This window comes from Ranitomeya imitator, chromosome 2 (assembly GCF_032444005.1).
Source record: "Ranitomeya imitator isolate aRanImi1 chromosome 2, aRanImi1.pri, whole genome shotgun sequence".
Lineage (NCBI taxonomy): Eukaryota > Metazoa > Chordata > Amphibia > Anura > Dendrobatidae > Ranitomeya > Ranitomeya imitator.
Window position 1 is genome coordinate 201,361,671 of NC_091283.1, and position 18,988 is coordinate 201,380,658.

Below are 18,988 nucleotides of genomic sequence, written 5' to 3' on the forward strand. Positions count from 1 at the left end.
GGAACTCCTTCATGATTGTTGGAAGACCATTCCCGGTGACTACCTTTTGAAGCTCATCAAGAGAATGCCAAGAGTGTGCAAAGCAGTCATCAAAGCAAAAGGTGGCTACTTTGAAGAATCTAGAATATAAGACATAATTTAAGTTTTTTCACACTTTTTGTTAAGTATGAATGTTAGGAGTCGAGTTCCAGTCACTGCACAGGGAGAATCTCAAACCATTCTCGACCGCTGCAGTCTCCCATTCTGCATCAGCCACTGTGGAGCCTGCTCAGTGGAGACGTCGGTCCCAGTGTCTCACTCAGTCTGGTATTGTGCAAAGGGTTACTGCTGCCTTTTCAGGCCCTGCTATTGTACCCTTTACTGGTCTGCAGCAAGCAGGCTTTTCTGGGACTAAGTCCTGATTTGCACACACTGAGCATGCCCATGGGAGGACCTCTTATTGGAGGTCGAGGGTCACACGCTCAGGCCCTGTAGCAGCTCCCATAGGTCCTCCAGGAAGGTCCTGTAGAGCTGCAACTATAAAACATTTGCAGGTCCGCACGGCCATGCGCTAGTGTAAACTACGTATGTGCTCAACGCCAGTGTGGTCGTGTGTGTGTAGTCAGGGACCCTGCTGAAATAAGCCCCTAGAATGCTGGCACCTCCGGCGAGGAGTTTCATGTGTGTGGATTCAGGGCTGGCTAATAGCCATTAGAATTCCGGCTCCACCAGAGAGGAGCTGCGTGTTTGCATTTGACTGCATGACCACTGTCGGCTCTACTAAGTAGCTGTGTTCCCCTGTGAGCTAAACAGGGCACAGCGTTCTCTTTGCTAATGGACTCTGTAAAGTAACAGGGTTCGTTTATACCAAAATACTTCACCGCCTTACTTAGCAGCGGGTTCTTTCCTGCACGGTGGACGCACCTATTACTTCTAATAAATAGATTCGGTGCGTTCTGCCAACCCTAACAATGAAAATACAGAAAAATCTTTAAATGAGAAGATGTGTCCAAACTTTTGGTCTGTACTGTACATATTCTAAAATATGTTAGAATCGGGCCACCATCTAGTTACTATTAATAATTGGGGACTGAGCTCTTGCTTTGTCGCCCACAAGTTAGGCCGTTGAGTTCTAGGGCAACTTTAGGACCAGAGCCTCAACCACCACCACGAGCCTGCATAAAGTAATTCTGGACCCTTTATGCCTCCATAGAGTAAAAATGCTCTCTTTCTGCCTTCATAGAGTAGTAGTGCCCCCTTTTTGTCTCCACAAATAGCAAGGTTTTGCTATGTCTCCCTACAGCCTGTGATATCATCGGGTCGCCTGATGTCCTCTGCGTACTTCCAACATCTTACAGGCCAAAGGCTTAAAGCTGCCTATGGCTTACCAGAGTAAGTGGCAGGCCAAGAAGCAAATCGCTTTCTGCTCTCCCCTTATTTTCAATTATATAGGTGTCCTGTTGATTTAGATTCAGTTGAAAGCTCTGTCACTCCGAGGATCCAGGTGAGCACACTAACTTCTCCGAGCCCAGCTGTGGTTGCAGATTGCGCAAGTGTATCCAGAGGAGAAGCCGCAGCAGTTGATGATGGGGTAGATAAGGGTTGGCCATTATAAATTGATACCACATCTTTTTATTTTCAGGGCAAATAAGCTGCTGAAAGAGCCTTTCTGTAAGTGAAAAGACATGAGCATTCATGTTTATGGGCAAGAGATAGTTTTCTGTCAAGCACTATCACATGTGTATGGCCAGTTTAGGTTACGGCATTGACAAATTGTCTTGTTTAATTTCAGAAAACTCTTTTTCCCTAAAGGTCCCCATGCGTACTAGACTAATTTCGGACAAACCCACCAAAATTGCCAGGCAACACCAACAGTCTGATGTGTATGGAGGCCTACCAACTCTACCACCACAGATTATGTTTGGGAAGAATAAGAATCCGGCAAGTCTAATTTTGACATGTCCTTTTTGTTCACTCTCAGATAAGCCACCATCAGAAGAGAAGAGGTTCTCTCGTAGAGAAAAAAAGAGCGCTCAATGCTTAATCTTATATGTATTTAGTAAATAGATGAAGATGGATGGCGGAAATTTATTGTTTAAAGGGCTGACTCTTTATTCAGTATGCTTTTTACAGGTGAATTGCTGCGCTATTTCTCCAGACTTTCAGCTTGTCCTCACGTGCTCTGATGACAGTCGAATCCATGTTTGGGAGGCCAGGAGCGGGTTATTGAAGCATAAAGTAACAGGACACACAGGTAGGTGCTTTACAGGTAGTAGGCTCATGGATATAGATAATAATAATCTTTATTTTTATATAGCACTAACATATTCCACAGCGCTTTACAGATTGCACACATTATCATCGCTGTCCCCATTGGGACTCACAGTCTTTGGAATGTGGGAGGAAACCGGAGTACCCGGGGATAACACATGCAAACACAAAGAGAACATACAAACTCTTTGCAGATGTTGTCCTTAGTGGGGCTTGAACCCAGGACTCCAGCGCTGCAAGGCTGCTGTGCTATCCACTGCGCCACCGTGCTGCCCTTATAGATAAAGAGGTATTATAGTTTACTCAATAGGGTGCAAATTATACAGCCCCAATTCCATAAAAGTTGTATGCAATGATTTAGAAATCTCTTATAGCAATATTAACTTCACAACAGAACATGGAACGCAGATCAGACGACAAAGTTATACATTTTTTTATTTGCTTTGAAAAAAAATAAGTAATTCAGAAATGAAAGAAGCACTCCTCCTCTCATCAACATTTTTATCCTCTTAATATATTCCAACCGGGGGCAATACCGCTGTAACCATTGGTAGGTCTTTGTTGGGCCGAAGTGAGCTCCAAATTCGTGGGCTTCTTTAGCTACTTCTTGAGCCATTCTTCCTGGGATGACTACCTGCCACCTTACTTCCATATCTTTTGGCTGTTGTCTCTTACGATATAGCACTGACTCTCGCACTTCCAGTCTATCCCACTGGTGTAACACACTCTTCATTTCAGAGTCCAGATCATCTCTCTCTTGTTTACCAGGCTTCAGCTGCTGAGTAACCCACCATTTCTTCTGTCTCAGCCCTTCGTCTCCATCCTGAACATGTCCCAATTCCTCATTGGTTCTCCCCAAGGACCGGGGTAATGCGCAGGCCTCCCTTCTTGACTGGGCAGCAACCACTGGGGGCTTAAACTTACGAAAGTCTGGGGTTTCCTCCTCTTCGAGTTGCTCACCGAGATCCCCCGCTGGAGTCTCCACAGTCACTCTTGACAGCCTATCAGCATTTGCGTTTTCGGTAGCAGAGCGATAACAGATGGTAAAGTCACATTTGGCTAGGCGAGCCACCCACCGCTGTTCTAAGGCCCCCAATTTAGTATTCTCAAGGAGGGCCAGAGGATTATTGTCTGTTCGAACTTGAATCTTAGTACCTGCCAGGAAGCCCGCAAACGCCAGGAGCTCTAACCGGAAGGAGCTGTAATTGTGAGGGTTTCTTACGCTGTCTCGCAGGGACCTGCTGGCATACCCGCTGACTCTTTCATGTCCATCCTGTATCTGAGAAAGTACTGCACCGAGTTCATGAAGGCTACCATCTGTGTACAACAGGAATGGTTGATCGAAATCTGCGTAGGCCAAAATCGGGGCAGAGGTAAGGGCATTCTTTATAGCCTGGAAGGCCTCGTCTTTTCTCTGGGCCCAAGGGATGTACTGGGTCTTCGGCACTCCAGCGGTCCCCCTCAGCAGCTCATTGAGAGGACCCGCCACCTTCGCGAAGTCTTTAACAAACCGGCGGTAGTACCCAGCGAGCCCCAGAAAGGCCTGGAGTTCTCTCACTGTTCGAAGGACTGGCCACTTCTGGATAGCAGCCACTTTTTCTGGCGAGGGTAGAACTCTGTTATGATCTGGTGGTTTAGGAGCAACATGGGACGAGCTCTGAAGGAGGTGGTACCTGTACTGACGGCAGTCCCTAAGCTCAACACAACACTAGAAGTAGCCGTGGGATGCTCCTGTCACTCCCTAGGCACCTCGTCACAGCCTGTGAACTAACTACGCCTTAAGATAGAAACAGGAAAACTATCTTGCCTCAGAGAAAATCCCCAAAGGATAGATAGCCCCCCATAAGTAATGACTGTGAGTGGAGAGGGAAAAGACATACACAGAATGAAACCAGGATGTAGCACAGGAGGCCAGTCTAGCTAGATAGATAGGACAGGATAGAATACTGGGCGGTCAGGATTAAAAACTACAAAAATCCACACAGAGTTTACAAAAATCTCCACACCTGACTAAAGGTGTGGAGGGTAAATCTGCTTCCCAGAGCTTCCAGCTTAACTGAATTAATCCATACTGACAAGCTCGACAAAACATAGAATGCACAGAACGAATAAGTCCACAACATGTGGACAGAAAAGAGCAAAGCAAGGACTTATCTTTGCTGAACTGGTCAGGATATCAGGGAAATCCAAGAGAGATGTGAATCCAACCAGGAACCATTGACAAGTGGCACTGGCTGAAGGGAAGAGCCAGGCATAAATAGCCGAGCAGAAAGACAATCAGTGGAAGCAGCTAAATCCAAGGAGCAGCCATACCACTTAAAACCACCGGAGGGAGCCCAAGAGCAGAACTCACAAAAGTGCCACTTACAACCACCGGAGGGAGCCCAAGAGCGGAATTCACAACAGTACCCCCCCCCCCTTGAGGAGGGGTCACCGAACCCTCACCAAAGCCCCCAGGCCAATCAGGACGAGCCAAGTGAAAAGCACAAACCAAATCGGCGGCATGGACATCAGAGGCAACAACCCAAGAATTATCCTCCTGGCCATAACCCTTCCAATTGACAAGATACTGAAGCGTCCGCCTCGAAAAACGAGAATCCAAAATTTTCTCAACCTCATATTCCAACTCTCCCTCAACCAACATCGGGGCAGGAGGATCAACCGAGGGAACAACGGGCACCACATATCTCCGCAACAAATATCTATGGAAAACATTATGAATGGCAAAAGAGGCTGGAATAGCCAAATGAAAAGACACCGGATTGATAATTTCAGAAATCTTATAAGGACCAATAAACCGAGGCTTAAACTTAGGGGAAGAAACCTTCATAGGAACATGATGAGAAGACAACCAAATCAAATCCCCCACACGAAGCCGGGGACCAACACACCGACGGCGGTTAGCAAAACGTTGAGCCTTTTCCTGAGACAACGTCAAATTGTCCACCACATGAGTCCAAATCTTCTGCAGCCTGTCCACCACATTGATTGAATCCACACCAGGACAATCAGAAGGCTCAACCTGCCCCGAAGAAAAACGAGGATGAAAACCAAAATTACAAAAGAAAAGTGAAACCAAAGTAGCCAAACTAGCCCTATTATTAAGGGCAAACTCGGCCAATGGCAAGAAAGCCACCCAATCATCCTGATCAGCAGACGCAAAGCATCTCAAATAGGTTTCCAAGGTCTGATTAGTTCGCTCAGTTTGGCCATTAGTCTGAGGATGAAACGCCGAAGAAAAAGACAAATCAATGCCCATCCTAGCACAAAAGGCCCGCCAAAACCTAGAGACACTCTGAGAACCTCTGTCAGACACAATATTCTCCGGAATGCCATGCAAACGAACCACATGCTGAAAAAACAATGGAACCAAATCTGAGGAGGAAGGCAACTTAGGCAAAGGTACCAGATGGACCATTTTAGAGAACCGATCACAAACAACCCAGATAACAGACATCTTCTGGGAAACAGGAAGATCCGAAATAAAATCCATGGAAATATGCGTCCAGGGCCTCTCAGGGACCGGCAAAGGCAAAAGCAACCCACTAGCGCGGGAACAGCAAGGCTTGGCCCGGGCGCAAGTCCCACAGGACTGCACAAAAGCACGCACATCGCGCGACAAGAAAGGCCACCAAAAGGACCTAGCAACCAAATCTCTGGTACCAAAAATACCAGGATGCCCAGCCAACACTGAACAATTAACCTCAGAAATTACCTTACTTGTCCATCTATCAGGAACAAACCGCTTCCCCACTGGACAGCGGTCAGGCCTATCAGCCTGAAATTCCTGAAGCACTCGCCGCAAATCAGGGGAGATGGCAGAAAGAATCACCCCCTCCTTAAGAATGCCAACGGGCTCAAGGACTCCAGGAGAATCAGGCGAAAAACTCCTAGAGAGGGCATCAGCCTTAACATTCTTAGATCCCGGAAGATACGGGACCACAAAATCAAAACGGGAGAAAAACAGGGACCATCGAGCCTGTCTAGGATTCAGCCGCTTGGCCGACTCGAGGTAAATCAGATTCTTATGATCGGTCAGGACCACAACACGGTGTTTAGCTCCCTCAAGCCAATGTCGCCACTCCTCAAACGCCCATTTCATAGCCAACAACTCCCGATTGCCGACATCATAATTGCGTTCCACAGGCGAAAACTTTCTGGAAAAAAAAGCACACGGTTTCATCAAAGAACCATCAGACTCCCTCTGAGACAAAACGGCCCCTGCCCCAATCTCAGAAGCGTCGACCTCAACCTGAAAAGGAAGAGAAACATCCGGTTGACGCAACACAGGGGCAGAAGTAAATCGGCATTTAAGCTCCTGAAAGGCCTCAACAGCCTCAGAGGACCAATTCGTCACATCAGCGCCTTTCTTCGTCAAATCAGTAAGGGGCTTAACCACACTGGAAAAGTTGGCAATGAAACGGCGATAGAAATTAGCAAAACCCAAAAATTTTTGAAGACCCTTCACAGATGTGGGTTGGATACAGTCATGAATAGCTTGGACCTTAACAGGATCCATTTCTATAGACGAGGGAGAAAAAATAAAACCCAAAAAAGAGACCTTCTGAACTCCGAATAGGCACTTAGACCCCTTCACAAATAAAGCATTATCACTAGTGTTGAGCGATACCTTCCGATATCGGAAAGTATCGGTATCGGTTGGGATCGGCCGATATTCAAAAAATATCGGATATCGCCGATACCGATACCCGATCCCAATGCAAGTCAATGGGACCAAAATATCGGAATTAAAATAAACCCTTTCTTTCCTTGTAGGTTCATTCTACATCAAGGAAAACAACTAAGAATAATGTAGGATGTATTGTGGGAGGTGGCGGAGACATTAAAGGCAATGAGGTTTAGCCCAATCAAATAGAATAGCATGTTTTTGTTTTTTTTAAAGACGTTCGGAGTGAAAAAGATATTGAGTATGTAAATTTTTTTTTATTTTGTCAGATATTGATGTTTCACTATTCCACGCCCTTCCCCTTCTTTTTTTTCTTTTTTTTTTTTACTTTTCCCACACTTTCATCTTCATCATCATCAGCATCTTTGACATCAACTTCTTCTTCACCTTATTCATCTTCTTCTTCATCTTCTACCTATTTTTTTTTTTTATTACATTCTTCATATTCATTTTATTCAACTATTATTATTCTTCCTATTCTACATATTCTTTTTATTCCACTGTTATTATTCTTCCTATTCTACTTCTTCATCATATTCTCATTTGTGACAGGCATTCCCGTAGTTGTTATCTATAAAAGTTGGAAGATTACACCTTCCGTTCTGCCAGTCACAAAAGTTACATTTGTCCGCGTTCAGTTTGGCCTGCAGCATCAGGCTTTATCCAGGGGCACCACGAGGAGGAACGGACTCACCCCCATACACTGCTTAGTCTTCTTCTGCATATAATTTAGATAATATCTTTTGCTCTGATATTAAGTCTTATGCTTAATGTTCTTCTGCTCTTTGTTCTGCAGCCTCTTGTTCTTCTGCTTCTCGGTCTTCCATGTCGTCGTCTCCAGGGTCGTCGTCTCCAGTGTCGTCATCTCCGCCGTCGTCGTCTCAGCCGTCGTCGTCTCCGCCGTCGTCGTCTCCGCCGTCGTCATCGGGGTGGTCTTCCGGGTCGTCGTCATCGGGGTGGTCTTCCGGGTCGTCGACTTTAGGGTCTTAAACTTGGAAATGTAGCAGAAGGTACAAGAAGGCTGAGAAAATGCCAAGAACCAGCTGATGGAACTGGAACTCGGATGGCTACCCGAAGGTTCAAGAGCCTATGGAACTACCGAGGACCAGCTGACGTTACTGGAACCCGGTTACTAAGCAGGAGGTACCCGTGCTAAAAAGCACTACCAAGGACCGCCTGGCGTTGGCGGAACTCAGATACCCAGAAGGAGGCACCTAAGCCAAAGGCTCTGCCCGGAACCAGCTGACGTTACTGGAACCAGGATGGGGAGCAGAAGGTACAAGAGCAAAAGACACTGCCGAGAACCAGCTGACGGTACTGGAACCCGGATGGGTAGCCGAAGGTCCAAGAGCCAATGGAACTACCGAGGACCAGCTGACGTTACTGGAACCCGGTTACTAAGCAGGAGGTACCCGTGCCTGAAAGCACTACCAAGGACCACCTGACGTTGGTGGAACTTGGATACCCAGAAGGAGGCACCTAAGCCAAAGGCTCTGCCCGGAACCAGCTGATGGTACTGGAACCAGGATGGGGAGCAGAAGGTACAAGAGCAAAAGACACTGCCGAGAACCAGCTGACGGTGCTGGAACCAGGTGGTGGACCCGAAGGCCCACAGGAGAGGAGAGAACAGCTAGGCCGCGAGGCAGCCGCAGTTACCGAACCCCAACAGTCCTACAGGGGGAGCTGGGCCTACTGGCACTACAGAACCAGCCTTGACTACCAGTTCACGCAGCCCACATAGGAAGCTCCTAAATTGGAGGCACCCTGGAGTTGGCTAACCCGACTGCAACACGACGGGGCAAACATAGGCGTCTCAGCGAGTTTGACACACCCCGGAAACAGCTGACGGTGCTGAAACCAGGTTTGGCACGAGGGAGTACCTGTGTCAAAAACACTGCCGAGAACCAGCTGGCGGTGCTGGAACCCAGATGCGTTGCCCCAGTGTGCAAGAGCCAATGGCACGACCGAGGACCAGCTGACGGTGCTGGAACACGGTTACTAAGCTGTAGGTGCCCGCGCTTAAAAGCACTACCAAGGACCGCCTGACGTTGGCGGAACTCGGATACCCAGGAGGAGGCACCTAAGCCAAAGGCTCGGCCCGGAACCAGCTGACGGTGCTGGAACCAGGTGGTGGACCCCAAGGCCCACAGGAGAGGAGAGAACAGCTAGGCCGCGAGGCAGCCGCAGTTACCGAACCCCAACAGTCCTACAGGGGGAGCTGGGCCTACTGGCACTACAGAACCAGCCTTGACTACCAGTTCACGCAGCCCACATAGGAAGCTCCTAAACTGGAGGCACCCTGGAGTTGGCTAACCCGACCGCACCACGACGGGGCAAGCATAGGCGTCTCAGTAAGCTTGACACAACCCGGAAACAGCTGACGGTGCTGAAACCAGGCTTGGCACGAGGGAGTACCTGTGACAAGAACACTGCCGAGAACCAGCTGGCGGTGCTGGAACCCAGATGCGTTGCCCCAGTGTGCAAGAGCCAATGGCACGACCGAGGACCAGCTGGCGGTGCTGGAACCCGGTTACTAAGCTGTAGGTGCCCGCGCTTAAAAGCACTACCAAGGACCGCCTGACGTTGGCGGAACTCGGATACCCAGGAGGAGGCACCTAAGCCAAAGGCTCGGCCTGGAACCAGCTGACGGTGCTGGAACCAGGTGGTGGACCCCAAGGCCCACAGGAGAGGAGAGAACAGCTAGGCCGCGAGGCAGCCGCAGTTACCGAACCCCAACAGTCCTACAGGGGGAGCTGGGCCTACTGGCACTACAGAACCAGCCTTGACTACCAGTTCACGCAGCCCACATAGGAAGCTCCTAAACTGGAGGCACCCTGGAGTTGGCTAACCCGACCGCACCACGACGGGGCAAGCATAGGCGTCTCAGTGAGCTTGACACAACCCGGAAACAGCTGACGGTGCTGAAACCAGGCTTGGCACGAGGGAGTACCTGTGACAAGAACACTGCCGAGAACCAGCTGGCGGTGCTGGAACCCAGATGCGTTGCCCCAGTGTGCAAGAGCCAATGGCACGACCGAGGACCAGCTGGCGGTGCTGGAACCCGGTTACTAAGCTGTAGGTGCCCGCGCTTAAAAGCACTACCAAGGACCGCCTGACGTTGGCGGAACTCGGACACCCAGGAGGAGGCACCTAAGCCAAAGGCTCGGCCTGGAACCAGCTGACGGTGCTGGAACCAGGTGGTGGACCCCAAGGCCCACAGGAGAGGAGAGAACAGCTAGGCCACGAGGCAGCCGCAGTTACCGAACCCCAACAGTCCTACAGGGGGAGCTGGGCCTACTGGCACTACAGAACCAGCCTTGACTACCAGTTCACGCAGCCCACATAGGAAGCTCCTAAACTGGAGGCACCCTGGAGTTGGCTAACCCGACCGCACCACGACGGGGCAAGCATAGGCGTCTCAGTGAGCTTGACACAACCCGGAAACAGCTGACGGTGCTGAAACCAGGCTTGGCACGAGGGAGTACCTGTGACAAGAACACTGCCGAGAACCAGGTGGCGGTGCTGGAACCCAGATGCGTTGCCCCAGTGTGCAAGAGCCAATGGCACGACCGAGGACCAGCTGGCGGTGCTGGAACCCGGTTACTAAGCTGTAGGTGCCCGCGCTTAAAAGCACTACCAAGGACCGCCTGACGTTGGCGGAACTCGGATACCCAGGAGGAGGCACCTAAGCCAAAGGCTCGGCCTGGAACCAGCTGACGGTGCTGGAACCAGGTGGTGGACCCCAAGGCCCACAGGAGAGGAGAGAACAGCTAGGCCGCGAGGCAGCCGCAGTTACCGAACCCCAACAGTCCTACAGGGGGAGCTGGGCCTACTGGCACTACAGAACCAGCCTTGACTACCAGTTCACGCAGCCCACATAGGAAGCTCCTAAACTGGAGGCACCCTGGAGTTGGCTAACCCGACCGCACCACGACGGGGCAAGCATAGGCGTCTCAGTGAGCTTGACACAACCCGGAAACAGCTGACGGTGCTGAAACCAGGCTTGGCACGAGGGAGTACCTGTGACAAGAACACTGCCGAGAACCAGCTGGCGGTGCTGGAACCCAGATGCGTTGCCCCAGTGTGCAAGAGCCAATGGCACGACCGAGGACCAGCTGGCGGTGCTGGAACCCGGTTACTAAGCTGTAGGTGCCCGCGCTTAAAAGCACTACCAAGGACCGCCTGACGTTGGCGGAACTCGGATACCCAGGAGGAGGCACCTAAGCCAAAGGCTCGGCCCGGAACCAGCTGACGGTGCTGGAACCAGGTGGTGGACCCCAAGGCCCACAGGAGAGGAGAGAACAGCTAGGCCGCGAGGCAGCCGCAGTTACCGAACCCCAACAGTCCTACAGGGGGAGCTGGGCCTACTGGCACTACAGAACCAGCCTTGACTACCAGTTCACGCAGCCCACATAGGAAGCTCCTAAACTGGAGGCACCCTGGAGTTGGCTAACCCGACCGCACCACGACGGGGCAAGCATAGGCGTCTCAGTGAGCTTGACACAACCCGGAAACAGCTGACGGTGCTGAAACCAGGCTTGGCACGAGGGAGTACCTGTGACAAGAACACTGCCGAGAACCAGTTGGCGGTGCTGGAACCCAGATGCGTTGCCTATTAAAGATTGTCTTCCTAGAGCCCCAACTAGCGGTGTTGGAGCTAAGGGTAAGCAGGGGGAGCAGAGTGTAGGCCGAAGCCTGCACTGGAGGCAGCTTTGTGTCTGCGTTGCGTTTGCAGGACACTTTGCCGGCTACACAGTGGGGGAACAGCTGGCGTTGCTGAACCCCACTAACACAATGGCGTGTGTTTTTCTCTGTGCAGCTAGCACTTGCGGTCAAAAACTAGCGATGTTAGAGCCCGTGTTGAAGCAGGAGGAGGAGGAGAGGAGCAGAGTGTAGGCCGAAGCCTATTTGAACCAATTTCAAAGGAAACCTTTAACCCCCCCTCAGGTGTTACAAAGTACAAGAGACACACCTTGTGCAGTATTAATGCTGCACAAGTGAAAGGTTGCTCTATTAATTTGTCTACTTGCACACGCTGAATGAAAGACGTACACAATTTAGCCCATTCTACAGTCAAACTGTAGTGGATGCGTGACTTGGCTTTTTAAGGAGACGCAGCACAGGTGTCCCAAATAACGCCTTGGTGCTTGGCGCAGCTTCCTGAGCGTTGTTATTTGCTGTACAGGAGTCTGCGCTCTTGTGTTATCCCTTGGCAATGCCCTGTTAGAGCTGCCCGTCTTATGACCTCATTTCATGTTGGCCGGTGCGGTTAACGATGGCCATAAATCCCAGACCCACAGTGCCTTTTCATAAAGTCACACTGCGGTGCTGTGATTCGTGGCCTTGAGCAGTAAATATTTTGGCCGCTCACACACGTCCTTACACCTGCTTCAGACTGGGCGGCCTCTGCTGATCCCTTCTCGCATGCCGCGGCCATGAGGCTGCACAGTCTGAAGAAGGCGGAAGGAGATGAGTTAAGACAGGTGAAGATATGCACTGCTCGTGCCCATCAATCACACCCTCGCAGTCAAAATAAGACAACGAGGAGCATTGTTTCAGGCAGGACGGACGCACAGGCGCAACAAGCCAACCAATGATGTCAGAAGACGGGAAGCGCTACCAAGGGGGGTGCTGCGTATCATTAGAAAGGAAAGTCACACCTCAGGGACAGTGGAATGGTCTCAATGAGACACATTTTGTACGTTTTGAGTTCCACGTGGGCAAGGACAAAAAGTCAGCCACCTTGTACAAATGCAGCAGTACTGCTGTACAAGGTGGCTGTTATACATAGAAACACCTGGGGGTGGGGGGCAGGCTCCCTTCAATTTCAGTTCATGTGCCTGCGTGGCGTTTGCAGGACACGTTGCCAGCTACACAGCAGGGGAACAGCTGGCGGTGCTGAACCCCACTAACACATTGGCTGGTGTTTTTCTCTGTGCAGCTAGCATGTCCGGGCAGAAACTGGCGTTGTTTGAGCCCAGGGTCAGCAGGAGGAGGAGAGGAGCAAAGTGTAGGCCGAAGCCTGCACTGGTGGCAGCTTTTGGTCAGTTGTGCCAGCGTGGCTTGTGCTGGACACGATGCCGACTACACAGCAGGGGAACAGCTGGCGGTGCTGAACCCCACTAACACATTGGCTGGTGTTTTTCTCTGTGCAGCTAGCATGTCCGGGCAGAAACTGGCGTTGTTTGAGCCCAGGGTCAGCAGGAGGAGGAGAGGAGCAAAGTGTAGGCCGAAGCCTGCACTGGTGGCAGCTTTTGTTCTGTTGTGCCAGCGTGGCTTGTGCTGGACACGTTGCCGACTACACAGCAGGGGAACAGCTGGCGTTGCTGAACCCCACTAACACATTGACTGGTGTTTTTCTCTGTGCAGCTAGCAGTTCCGGGCAAAAACTAGTGGTGTTTGAGCCCAGGGTCAGCAGGAGGAGTAGAGGAGCAGAGTGTAGGCCGAAGCCTAGTTGAACCAATTTCAAAGGTTACCTTTAACCCCCCCCCTCAGGTGTTGCAAGGTACAAGAGCCACACCTTGAACAGCATTAATGATGCACAAGTCAAAGGTTGCTCTATTTAATTTTGCTCCTTGCACACGCTGAATTAAACACATACACTATTTAGCCCATTATACTGTAAAACAGTAGTGGAGGCGTGACTACTAGTCTTTTTAAGGAGACGCAGCACAGGTGTACAAATTTACACCTAGGTGCTGTGCGCAGATTCCTTACCGTTGTTATTTGCAGTACAGGAAACTGCGCTCTTGTGTTATCCCTTGGCAATACCCTGTTAGTGCAGGCCGTCTCATGACCTCATTTCATGTTGGCCGGTGCGGTTAACGATGGCCATAAATCCCAGACCCACAGTGGCTTTTCCTAAAGTCACACTGCGGTGCTGGGATTCGTGGCCTTGTGCAGTAAATATGTTCGCCGCTCACACATGTCCTTACACCTGCTTCAGACTGGGCGGCCTCAGCTGATCCCTTATCGCATGCCGCGGCCATGAGGCCGCACAGTCAGAAGAAGGCGGAAGGAGGGGAGTGAAGACAGGGGAACATATGCACTGCTCGTGCCCATCAATCACACCCTCGCAGTCAAAATATATGAGACAACGGGGGGCGTTGTGTCGGGCAGGGGGGACGCACAGGCACAGCCAGCCAACCAATGATGTCAGGAGACGGGCAGCGCTAACAATGGGGGTGCTGCGTGTCATTAAAAAGGAAAGTCACACCTCAGGGACATTGTAATGGTCTGTAATGAGACACATTTTGTACTTGTTGAGTTCCACGTGTGCAAGGAGAAAAAGTCAGCCACCTTGTACAAATGCAGCAGTACTGCTGTACAAGGTGGCTGTTATACATAGAAACACCTGGGGGGGTGGGGGGCAGGCTCCCTTCAATTTCAGTTCATGTGCCTGCGTGGCGTTTGCAGGACACGTTGCCCGCTACACAGCAGGGGAACAGCTGGCGGTGCTGAACCCCACTAACACATTGGCTGGTGTTTTTCTCTGTGCAGCTAGCATGTCCGGGCAGAAACTGGCGTTGTTTGAGCCCAGGGTCAGCAGGAGGAGGAGAGGAGCAAAGTGTAGGCCGAAGCCTGCACTGGTGGCAGCTTTTGGTCAGTTGTGCCAGCGTGGCTTGTGCTGGACACGATGCCGACTACACAGCAGGGGAACAGCTGGCGGTGCTGAACCCCACTAACACATTGGCTGGTGTTTTTCTCTGTGCAGCTAGCATGTCCGGGCAGAAACTGGCGTTGTTTGAGCCCAGGGTCAGCAGGAGGAGGAGAGGAGCAAAGTGTAGGCCGAAGCCTGCACTGGTGGCAGCTTTTGTTCTGTTGTGCCAGCGTGGCTTGTGCTGGACATGTTGCCGACTACACAGCAGGGGAACAGCTGGCGTTGCTGAACCCCACTAACACATTGACTGGTGTTTTTCTCTGTGCAGCTAGCAGTTCCGGGCAAAAACTAGCGGTGTTTGAGCCCAGGGTCAGCAGGAGGAGTAGAGGAGCAGAGTGTAGGCCGAAGCCTAGTTGAACCAATTTCAAAGGTTACCTTTAACCCCCCTCTCAGGTGTTGCAAGGTACAAGAGCCACACCTTGAACAGCATTAATGATGCACAAGTCAAAGGTTGCTCTATTTAATTTTGCTCCTTGCACACGCTGAATTAAACACGTACACTATTTAGCCCATTATACTGTAAAACAGTAGTGGAGGCGTGACTACTAGTCTTTTTAAGGAGACGCAGCACAGGTGTACAAATTTACACCTAGGTGCTATGCGCAGATTCCTTACCGTTGTTATTTGCAGTACAGGAAACTGCGCTCTTGTGTTATCCCTTGGCAATACCCTGTTAGTGCAGGCCGTCTCATGACCTCATTTCATGTTGGCCGGTGCGGTTAACGATGGCCATAAATCCCAGACCCACAGTGGCTTTTCCTAAAGTCACACTGCGGTGCTGGGATTCGTGGCCTTGTGCAGTAAATATGTTCGCCGCTCACACATGTCCTTACACCTGCTTCAGACTGGGCGGCCTCAGCTGATCCCTTATCGAATGCCGCGGCCATGAGGCCGCACAGTCAGAAGAAGGCGGAAGGAGGGGAGTGAAGACAGGGGAACATATGCACTGCTCGTGCCCATCAATCACACCCTCGCAGTCAAAATATATGAGACAATGGGGGGCGTTGTGTCGGGCAGGGGGGACGCACAGGCACAGCCAGCCAACCAATGATGTCAGGAGACGGGCAGCGCTAACAATGGGGGTGCTGCGTGTCATTAAAAAGGAAAGTCACACCTCAGGGACATTGTAATGGTCTGTAATGAGACACATTTTGTACTTGTTGAGTTCCACGTGTGCAAGGAGAAAAAGTCAGCCACCTTGTACAAATGCAGCAGTACTGCTGTACAAGGTGGCTGTTATACATAGAAACACCTGGGGGGGTGGGGGGCAGGCTCCCTTCAATTTCAGTTCATGTGCCTGCGTGGCGTTTGCAGGACACGTTGCCAGCTACACAGCAGGGGAACAGCTGGCGGTGCTGAACCCCACTAACACATTGGCTGGTGTTTTTCTCTGTGCAGCTAGCATGTCCGGGCAGAAACTGGCGTTGTTTGAGCCCAGGGTCAGCAGGAGGAGGAGAGGAGCAAAGTGTAGGCCGAAGCCTGCACTGGTGGCAGCTTTTGGTCAGTTGTGCCAGCGTGGCTTGTGCTGGACACGATGCCGACTACACAGCAGGGGAACAGCTGGCGGTGCTGAACCCCACTAACACATTGGCTGGTGTTTCTCTCTGTGCAGCTAGCATGTCCGGGCAGAAACTGGCGGTGTTTGAGCCCGGGGTCAGCAGGAGGAGGAGAGGAGCAGAGTGTAGGCCGAAGCCTGCACTGGTGGCAGCTTTTGGTCGGTTGTGCCAGCGTGGCTTGTGCTGGACACGATGCCAACTACACAGCAGGGGAACAGCTGGCGGTGCTGAACCCCACGAACACATTGACTGGTGTTTTTCTCTGTGCAGCTAGCAGTTCGGGGCAGAAACTAGCGGTGTTTGAGCACAGGGTCAGCAGGAGGAGTAGAGGAGCAGAGTGTAGGCCGAAGCCTAGTTGAACCAATTTCAAAGGTTACCTTTAACCCCCCACTCAGGTGTTGCAAGGTACAAGAGCCACACCTTGAACAGCATTAATGATGCACAAGTCAAAGGTTGCTCTATTTAATTTTGCTCCTTGCACACGCTGAATAAAACACGTACACTATTTAGCCCATTATACTGTCAAACAGTAGTGGAGGCGTGACTACTAGTCTTTTTAAGGAGATGCAGCACAGGTGTCAAAATTTACACCTAGCTGCTGTGCGCAGATTCCTGAGCGTTGTTATTTGCTGTACAGGAGTCTGCGCTATTGGGATCCCTTGGCCATGCGCTGTGAGCGCTTCCTGTCTTCTGACCTCATTTAATGTCGGCCGTTACGGTTAGCGATGGACATGAATCCCAGACCCACAGTGTGTTTTCAAAAAATCACACTGCGTGGCTGGGATTCGTGGCCTTGTTCAGTAAATATGTTTGACGCTCACACATGTCCTTACACCTGCTTCAGACTGGGCGGCCTCATCTGATACCTTATCGCCTGCCGCGGCCATGAGGACACCCAGTCTGAAGAAGGCGGAAGGAGATGAGTGAACACAGGCAAACATATGCACTGCACATGCCCATCAATCACACCCTCGCTGTTCAAAAAAATAAGACACCGAGGGGCGTTGTTTCGAGCAGGGCAGACGCACAGGCGCAGCCAGCTAACCAATGATGTCAAAAGACGGGCAGCGCTAACAAGGGTGGTGCTGCGTATCATTAGAAAGGAAAGTCACACCTCAGGGACAGTGGAATGGTCTCAATGAGACACATTTTGTACGTGTTGAGTTCCACGTGGGCAAGGAGAAAAAGTCAGCCACCTTGTACAAATGCAGCAGTACTGCTGTACAAGGTGGCTGTTTTACATAGAAACACCTGGGGGTGGGGGGCAGGCTCCCTTCAATTTCAGTTCATGTGCCTGCGTGGCGTTTGCAGGTCACGTTGCAAGCTACACAGCAGGGGAACAGCTGGCGGTGCTGAACCCCACTGACACATTGACTGGTGTTTTTCTCTGTGCAGCTCGCATGTCCGGGCAAAAACTGGCGGTGTTAGAGCCCAGGGTCAGCAGGAGGAGGAGAGGAGCAATGTGTAGGCCGAAGCCTGCACTGGTGGCAGCTTTTGGTCAGTTGTGCCAGCGTGGCTTGTGCTGGACACGATGCCGGCTACACAGCGGGGGAACAGCTGGCGGTGCTGAACCCCACTAACACATTGGCTGGTGTTTTTCTCTGTGCAGCTAGCACTTCCGGGCAGAAACTGGCGGTGTTTGAGCCCAGGGTCAGCAGGAGGAGGAAAGGAGCAGAGTGTAGGCCGAAGCCTGCACTGGTGGCAGCTTTTTGTCAGTTGTGCCAGCGTGGCTTGTGCTGGACACGATGCCGACTACACAGCAGGGGAACAGCTGGCGGTGCTGAACCTCACTAACACATTGACTGGTGTTTTTCTCTGTGCAGCTAGCAGTTCCGGGCAAAAACTAGCGGTGTTTGAGCCCAGGGTCAGCAGGAGAGGAGCAGAGTGTAGGCCGAAGCCTAGTTGAACCAATTTCAAAGGTTACCTTTAACCCCCCTCAGGTGTTGCAAGGTACAAGAGCCACACCTTGTGCAGCATTAATGCTGCACAAGTAAAAGGTTGCTCTATTTGTTTTGCTCCTTGCACACGCTGACTAAAACACGTACACTATTTAGCCCATTATACTGTCAAACAGTTGTGGAGGCGTGACTTGTCTTTTTAAGGAGACGCAGCACAGGTGTCAAAATTTGCACCTAGGTACTGGGCGCAGATTCCTGAGCGTTGTTATTTGCTGTACAGGAGTCTGCGCTATTGTGATCCCTTGGCCATGCGCTGTGAGCGCTTCCTGTCTTCTGACCTCATTTCATGTCGGCCGTTGCGGTTAGCGATGGACATGAATCCCAGACCCACAGTGTGTTTTCAAAAAATCACACTGCGTGGCTGGGATTCGTGGCCTTGTGCAGTAAATAGGTTTGCCGCTTACACATGTCCTTAAGGCCCCTTCACATTAAGCGACGCTGCAGCGATACCGACAACGATTCGGATCGCTGCAGCGTCGCTGTTTGGTCGCTGGAGAGCTGTCACACAGACAGCTCTCCAGCGACCAACGATGCCGGTAACCAGGGTAAACATCGGGTAACTAAGCGCAGGGCCGCGCTTAGTAACCCGATGTTTACCCTGGTTACCATGCTAAAAGTAAAAAAAAAAACAAACACTAGATACTTAACTACAGCCGTCTGTCCTCCAGCGCTGCGCTCTGCTTCTCTGCTCTCCTCCTGTACTGTCTGTGAGCCGGAAAGCAGAGCGGTGACGTCACCGCTCTGCTTTCCGGCTCACAGCCAGTGCAGGAGGAGTGCAGAGCACAGCGCTGGAGGACAGACGGCTGTAGGTAAGTATGTAGTGTTTGTTTTTTTTTACTTTTAGCATGGTAACCAGGGTAAACATCGGGTTACTAAG

At 51.1% G+C, this 18,988-nt stretch overlaps 1 protein-coding gene across 1 annotated transcript in view; it reads left to right on the forward strand.

The window, feature by feature from the left end:
• Positions 1-18,988, forward strand: part of WDR38 (WD repeat domain 38) — a 110,487-nt gene that overhangs the window by 15,075 nt on the left and 76,424 nt on the right. Inside the window, exon 2 of the mRNA XM_069748478.1 lies at positions 2,113-2,233. Within this exon, the coding sequence (XP_069604579.1) occupies positions 2,113-2,233 (121 nt within the window). The remainder of the gene's footprint in view (positions 1-2,112; positions 2,234-18,988) is intronic.